The 8,263-nt window shown below is 43.2% G+C and overlaps 1 protein-coding gene across 5 annotated transcripts in view; it reads right to left on the minus strand.

Annotated features, from left to right (window-relative positions):
• XPNPEP1 (X-prolyl aminopeptidase 1) overlaps nt 1-8,257 on the minus strand; it is a 53,242-nt gene extending 44,985 nt beyond the window's left edge. For 3 of the 5 annotated variants that reach the window (XM_024756036.1, XM_024756035.1, XM_024756041.1), the window contains exons 1-2: nt 8,205-8,257; nt 490-578 (exon numbers count right to left, since the gene is read on the minus strand). In XM_024756036.1, the coding sequence (XP_024611804.1) occupies nt 490-578; nt 8,205-8,236 (121 nt within the window). In that variant the 5' untranslated portion in view covers nt 8,237-8,257. Of the gene's footprint in view, nt 1-489; nt 579-7,582; nt 7,702-8,204 lie in introns of those variants that run through there. The other 2 variants (XM_024756040.1, XM_024756038.1) reach the window with 2 other exon arrangements.
• Between the last annotated feature and the right edge of the window lie 6 nt (nt 8,258-8,263).

The raw sequence follows: 8,263 nt of genomic DNA on the forward strand, positions 1-8,263 counted from the left end.
TGAATGCCCATTCAATTTATAAAGCACAATAATACACCATAAACTTTTCTTATTTCATAGTCTTATGATGAAAACTGAAAGCTAATCTCTAAGGTGGTCAATAAAGGATTACATTAGAAATTAGAAAAATCAGAATAGGACTTTTTCAATAACAACCTGTCTCTACCTCTACCACCACCATCACCACCATCCCAAGAACAAGAAATGCAAAAACCATAACTCTAACTTTCTACTGAAAAATAGCTATACACACACACACACACACACACACACACACACACACACACACACACACATAAAAACAATAACCAACAACCCGGGAAACCAAAAGACAAAATGGTTTTTAATTTCCAGATATATATCCCTTCATCCCCACGCATGATCAATTATTAATCCCTTACCCTCTCTTCTCTCCCAACTTGGTGTTGGGGTGAGGGAACCCAAAATCCTTTTGAGATGTTCCATCTCAGTAACAGACAAAATTATTACCTGTTTCTACACCTGGGTCTCCTGAGTGTGTCGCCTCGTTAGGTTCAATTATTCTTAGATTTTTCAGCTGAAAATCCTGGTAGTTTGCCCTAAGGAAGAGAAAGAACAGGATATTGCAGACTTTGACCTTAGTAACCGTGGCAAGGCTTAGTCAGAGAGGAACATCAACTTGACTTAGCCGTTTTCCTTCGTGAGTCAGAAGAACTCTCACCCCAGTATCAGTGATGAAATAAGTTTCAGATAAAACTTGCAGATACAACAAGACCATTGGCAGGTAAACCTTCTCAGTCTCAATCTCTAATTCATGATTTCTCTTCAGCTATGTCTAATCTCCTGTTTAACTAGTCTAAAAATATTTTATTTGCAATGACTATATTTTTCACATGTACAGTTCTATTTGGTTCTTTTTCAAATTTGCCTGTCCTTTCTTCATGGTGTCATATTCCTTCACTATGGTTTCTATTCCTTCTCTTAGCTTTAATTATTTGGGGCCCTTATTTTAAAATTCATTTCAGACCCTCCATTAGAAGGTCTTGGAATAATAATCCTCAAGTTTGCTCGGTCTGCTGGCTCCCTCTTGGTGGGTCATTCTTTTTCTTATAGACTCACAGACTATTTTATCTATGAGAATGAGACGTATCCTGGATTGTACAAGCACTACTGTCACTGTTGTTTGCTTCTGAGATTAATTTTCACTTTAACTTCTTAGCAAGGAGATTTACATACAAGTGTCCTGTCCTCATACAAGGATAGTCTGGTGCCGTGGACCCCAACTATGAAGGCCTACAGTGTGTATAATCCCTCAGAATATGTATATATCCTGGATTGTACAAGCACTGCTGTCACTGCTGTTTGCTTCTGAGATTAATTTTCACTTTAACTTCTCAGCAAGGAGATTTACATACAAGTGTCCTGTCCTCATACAAGGATAGTCTGGTGCTGTGGACCCCAACTACGAAGGCCTACGGCATGTATAATCCCTCAAGGCTCAGTTTACCAGATGCCATGAAGGCTTTAAGCTCCCCTACATTTCTGGCACCTGAGGACTTCTCTTTCTTTCAAGCCCATTCAGTCAACAAATATTTACTGAATTACTGAAAATCTTCTATAATCCAGGCCCTATTCTAGACACGACAGTGAACAAAACAGAGAACATCTCTGACCTCAAGAGGTTTACATGGTGGGGCAGGGGAAAGCAGGAGGATCCTAGAAGGGGAGGATATAGGAGGAGAGGCAACAGACACAAGAAAACAGTCTAACAGGCAGTATGTGTTCTATGAAAAAAAGTCAAGCAGGGCAAGGGGAAGACAGTGTCAGAGAGGTAAGAGGAAAGGTTATTTTAGATGGGGTTGCCAGGCAAGGCCTCTTTACTAACAGATGACATTTTAGCAGAGACCTAAAAAAAAGTGAGGGATGGAGCCATGTGGATGTCTAGGGGAAGAACACTCCAGAAAAGGGGAACAGCAAGTGCAAGGGCCCTAAAGCATGGTATACCTGAAGGAAAGCAAGGAGGCCAGTGTGGTATTGATGTGTGTGTTGGAGGACAGGGAGGTAAGCGGTTAGGAGACAAGATCAGAGGCAACAAGGAGCCTGTTGTTGGCTATAGAAAGGGTTTTAGATTTTATTCAGCTATGAACTTAAAAATAGTTTTAATTTTACCACACTTGTATGTGCTTAGACCACCACACAGCCAGACATTTTCACCAGTCACTCCAGGCCTGCTCTTAGATGGCTGCTACTTTAATTTACTTGGACAGAATGAGGTGTCCTTTACTGGGGGAACTGTATATTCTTTCATTAAAAAGTAAGGTACCTAAATATTTCTTATAAATATAAATGCAAATATCCTCAACAAAATACTAGCAAACTGAATCCAGTAAGATATAAAAGGATCACACACCATCACCAAGTGGAATTTATCCCAGGTATTCAAGATTGGTTCAACATATAAAAATTAATGTAATACACAATGTCAATAGAATAAAGAACAAAAACTACATCATCATCTCAATAAACACAGAAAAAGCATTTGACAAAATCCAACACCCCTTCATGATGAAAATACTCAACAAACTAGAAAAGGAGAAGTTCCTCAGTCTGATCAAGAATACTACAAAAGCCAAGGCTAACATCAACCTTAATGTCAAAAGGCTGAATGCTTTCTCCCTAAGATCAGGAACAAAATAGAGATGTCCACTCTTGCTACCTCTAGTCAAGATTGTGCTGGAGGTCCTATCCAGGGCAATAAGGCAAGAAACTAAAACAAAAGCCATCCAGATTAGCAAAAAGGAAGTAAAACTATCTCTACTGCAAATGGCATTATCTTCAATATAGAAAATCCTAAAGAATCCACACAAAAAATCAGAACTAGCAAACAAGCTCATCAAGAATGCAGGATACAGGGCATTCCCTGGTAGTCCAGTGGTTAGGACTCCACACTTCCACTGCAGGGACACGGGTTCGATCCCTGGTTGGGGAACTAAGATCCTGCATGTCATGTAACGTGGCCAATAAAAGAAGAAGAAGAAGAAGAATGCAGTATATTAAATCAATATACAAAAATCAGTTGTATTTCTACATACTTGCAATGGACAATGCAAAAATGAAATTAAGAAAAGTTCATTTATGACAGCATCAAACCAACAAATACCTAGGAATAAATTTAACAAAAGAGGTAAAAAACCTATACTCTGAAAACTACAAAGCATTTTGTAAGAAATTAAAGAAGACCTAAATAAATGGAAAGACTTTCCATGTTCATGGGTTGGAAGACAATATTGTTAAAATGACAATACTCCCCCAAATAATCTACAGATTCAATGCAATTCCTATCCAATTCTGGCTGGCTTCTATGTAGAAATTTACAAGCAGATCCTAAATTCATACGGAAATGCAAGGAATCCAGAATAACCAAAACAATCATGAAAAAGAACAAAGTTGAAGGATTCACCCTTCCTGATTTCAAAACGAATAAACCTACAGTAATCAAGACAGTGTGGTACTGGCAAAAGGATAGACTTATAGATCAATGAAATGGAATTCAGAAATAAACCGTCACATTTACCGCCAATTTTTTACAAGGGTACCATTCAATGGAGAAAACTATAGTCTCTTCAACAAATGATGATGGGACACCTGGATATTCACATGTAGAAGAACCAAGCTGACCATCTACCCTCACACTATATACAAAACTTAACTCAAAATGGATCACACAGACATAAATGTTTTTTTAGAAGAAAACACAGGCATAAATCTGCCTGACCTTGAATTAGGCAATGATTTCTTAGATATGACATCAAAAGCACATGCCCCAAAACAAAAATAAATAGACTGGACTTCACTAAATTAAAGACTTTTATGCTTCAAAGGATACCATAAAGAAAGTGAAAAGACAACCCATAAAATGAGAAAATATGTGCAACTCATATATATGATAAGATTCTAGTATCCAGAGTATATAACTATTACAACTCAAAAATAAAAAGACAAATATTACAATTTTTAAATGGTCAAAGGCTTTAATAGATATTTCTCCTAAGAAGATATACAAGTGGCCAATAATCACATGAAAAGATTTTCAACATCATCATTCATTAGGGAAATGCAAATCAAAACCGCAATGAGATACCACTTCACATCCACCAGGAAGATTATAATTAAAAACAAACAAACAAATAAAAAAAAACAGACAGTAACAAGTATGGGCAAGGATGTGGGAAAATTGGGACACCCAGACATTGCTGGTAGGAATGTAAAATGGTATAATAGCTTTGGAAAATTGTCTAGCATTCCTGAAAAGATTAAATACAGAGTTAGCCTATGACCCAGCAATTCCACTCCTAAGTGCATACCGAAGAAAACTAAGTCCACATAAAAGCTTACACACAATCAGCCTTTATTGCCTTTGTGCTTCTGTCTGTATTCCAAGCCCCTTCCCCCCACTGGATCCTGCTGGAAGCGGCCTGGTCTGTTTCCGAGGCCCGGGTTCCTGTTCCGCTAACCCAACTCTCTAGTCACGTTTGCTTGGCTGTGTAACCAAATAGTTGGGATCACAGAAGAAGTCCCCTTCCCTGCGTGCCAGCACAGAGGCTGTGACTGCCACCCCGGTTCCCTGCCAAGTGCCCTGTGCCCGAACCCGTCCCCGGCGTTGCACTGCGTGAGTTATGAGATGCCTTTCCCGGAACCCTCCTCTCACTTGGACCCAAGAGAGACAACAGCTCTGGCTGGGGCTCTTGGTTTTGAGAGGGTCTGGACTGGTTTGGATGCTTTAAAATAGATTTTTTAGTTCAGTAGTGCTTATGGGAGACACGGGAATAGAACTTCAGTGTGAGACTTGGGTGATGGGAAGGTTAAATATTGGTCTTTATTATTATTTTTTTGCTTTGCTATTGTTACCACTTTTGTCTCCATGTTAAAATGCCCAAAATGGAAAAAAAAAAAAAAAAAGCTTACACACAAATGTTCATAGCAGCATTATTCATAATGGCCAAGAAGTAGAAACAACCCAAACATCCATCAATTGATGGATAAATAAAAGTGGTCTAAACACACAATGGAATATTATTTGGCAATAAAAAGGAATAATTACTGACACATGCTACATCACAGTAAACCTGGAACACATTTTATGCTAAGTGAAAAAAGCCAGTCAAATTAGACCATATATTGTTTGATTCCATATTCAGTGTCCAGAATGGGCAAATCCATAGAGACAGAAAGTAGATTAATGGTTGCCTAGGGCAGCGGTGGAGTTGGGGAAATGAGGAGTGACTGCAATGTGTACAGGGTTTCTTCTGTGGAGGATTAAAATGTTCTAAAAATTGACCGTGGTAATGGTTGTACAACTCTGGGAATATTCTCAAAACCACTTAATTGTACTTTTTAATAGGTGAATTGTGTGGTACATGAATTATATCTCAATAAAGCTGTTATATTTTACAAAGTAAGAAACCTCCTTTTCTCGGACAGCGATACAAGTCACATTCTCACCTGATCTCCCTTGACTTCATAGGCACATTTACAAGATGGTGAGCCAAGGAAGTCAATTTCTCTATCTATTCAAATTTAACTGGTGCCAGTGACTGGTTCAGACACAGGACAAGAGAGCTGGAGGGAGGTTATTCAGAAGTAGCCCTATTCATTCACTTCACAAGAGAAGAAACAAAGATAACTTGTCACAGGCCATACACATCAGGAGCTGCAAAGCCAAGACCAGAAATCAGGTCTGACAGCTGATGCTCACAGAGAACTTGAGTTTAAGCTCTCTCTGTCAGCATCACCACCTCCACCTGCCTGTAAGGATCAAACAAGCCACAAAGCAGCTAAACATTAAAATGGTCATGCTCCTGTCATACCCTGGTCTCTGCAGAGTCCAAGATCCATCTACCCTTCACTTACTTGGACAGACACATTCTCAGACTCTCAGTCAAAGCAGGGCTATCATTAAATGTTAGAGCTAGAATATACCTCAGGGATGATCCAGCTCAGCTCCTCCCTCTAGAAAGAAACTGAGAAACAGAGATCACACAATTTGCTCAAGGCCTCGGGGCTACAGGATGACACAGCTAAAACTGGAGTCCAGGCCTGCCAACCTCCAGCTCAGTGCTCTTCTCCTGACCAGGACTTCTTCAGTCTACACCTTCTCAGTGTCATGATGTGCCATGAGATGGGTAAGAAGAAAGAAGCATGCAGAGAACTTCCTATTCAATCTTTTTATAAGATGGTTATGGCACATTTTTCTCCATCTCTCTTTTAAAAGAACTCCCCGCAGTGTTGTTACCCTCCCCCTTCCCCCAGTCCATGATGAGAATCGTACATGTATATCATTCAGGATGGGGCAAAACAAGGACCAAAATGCTCAATCATGCCCTGTGAGGTGAGACAAGGGGAGAATGGAACAAGTTCTAGGATGAAGAAGTGGGCAATGTTATTTTGCCTACCCAGAATCCAACCCTCCTTCTTTTGATCAGAGCACCTAGGTTTTCCTTCTGAGAACGTCTCTTCTCCACCTTCAGTCCACAGAGTTGGAATGAGTCTCACCCACTCACCCACCAAGTACTGGGACCCAGACCTGCTCATTCCATCCCTCCAAATCACAATGATCGGTTCAGGGATGGACATTAGGATCAAATCAGTCCAGCGAGGATCAGATCTGGAATTTCTGCTCCAACCATTGGGTAAAAGGGCTCTATTTCTGCGGGGGCTGTCAGACTACAACTGTCATAACTGGCCAAAGGAGAAAGTCTGCCTGAGAATGAAGCCAACACTGAAGAAATCAGAGCCAAGAGGTGTAAGAAAGAAGCCAAGTCTGATGCCAGTGTGGTCTCGTGGACTCAGCTGCACTAGAAGCCAGCTCACCCCCTTACATAAGTCCATTTGAGTTTAGTTTCCATCACCTAAACTAAGTCATGTTTACACTGAATGGCACTCAAATTCTGCCATTAGGGGAGGTGCCTGGGGCAAATGGCCTCCCTTCTCTCAGCCTCTCAATTGCCTCTTGTGTGAGGTAAGGAGGCTCTCTCAGCTGATACTGAAAGACCCTTCTACCCTTAAAATGTTGTGATTCTATGAATCCAGCAAAGACCAACTTGGTCCTCAAAGGCTACTTCCTCAAAGGCTACTTCTCGGCCTATAAGTTTCTAGAAAGAGAACTCATTATCCACTTGCCTGACCCCACTTCCAGCACTTAACACATAGGCAGCTCCTTCCCCATGCAGGTTAGCCGCACATCAGACACCCTTTCACCGAGCGGGCAGGTCCTCTACTCATCCCCAACATGCTGTGGCAAGGCCAAGTCCAGGTCAAGGTCAGCTTGGGATCTGTCCACTCACAAATACAAGCACAAGCCATGGTCTGTGTTCAGCAAGTGAGTCTGGTCATGCTGTCCAGCCTCTTCATTCAAGTTGCAACTGTTCAGAGGACAGCTGATCCCGTGTGGATTGCCAGGGAGTTTGGCTTCTGGCCTTTGTGACATCTCAACGTATCTCTCAGTCTCCCATTTTGTCAGCTGCTCTGGTAAGTATACCCTGGTTGTGGCGGAAGCACAGGCTGAAAGCCGTTTAATGTGAAACCAGAGGATTATCCTTCTCACCTCCCTGAATCCAGGGAGAACCCAGGGCAGGTTACTGGTGGGATTTTCCTGGAGATTATGCCCAAGTATTCCCGTACACAGCCTCTGAAACCATCTAGGTGGGAAGGGCCGCGGCTGCCGATCCTAGTGGCGGTGACAGATCAGGAAGACGAACTGAAGGTGTCATACTGTCATACTGTAATTTGAGAATTAGATTCCCAGGGTAGAGGGGCGAGGGCAGGGGCTCGCCCGCCTCCCCGAACCCCGGGAGGGGCCAGGAGGGGTCAACTTCCTGCCACAGCGGGGCCTCTGGCCGGGCCGGGGAGGGGGCTGCGATGGCCACCGCCCCCTCAGGCCGAGCGCCGCAGCTCCGCACACACACTTGTCCGGGGACCCGGCTCGGGCTGCCCGGGGATGCCCGCAACCCCGCCGGAAACGAACCGGAACTTGCCCGGCTGCATGGCTCCCTCCCCGTGGCCTCGCTCGCGGGGGCTCCGGTCAGCCCCGGCCGGCGCCCGACTGCGGTGGGCAGCCCGCCGCTCCTCACCCGCTCGTCCCTGCCCTCCAGAGTGCAACATGCGCGCTCGGGGCCGGGGGTGGCGCGCGCTGCCCGGACACCGGCTCCGCGGCAGAGTGCCCTCACCTTACTCGCGGTGCCTTTCTGGAGGCTGCCATTCGGCGGTGACGTACCCCGGCCCACGT

The sequence above is a fragment of the Neophocaena asiaeorientalis genome, unplaced genomic scaffold (assembly GCF_003031525.2).
Source record: "Neophocaena asiaeorientalis asiaeorientalis breed wild unplaced genomic scaffold, Neophocaena_asiaeorientalis_V1.1 scaffold85, whole genome shotgun sequence".
NCBI lineage: Eukaryota > Metazoa > Chordata > Mammalia > Artiodactyla > Phocoenidae > Neophocaena > Neophocaena asiaeorientalis.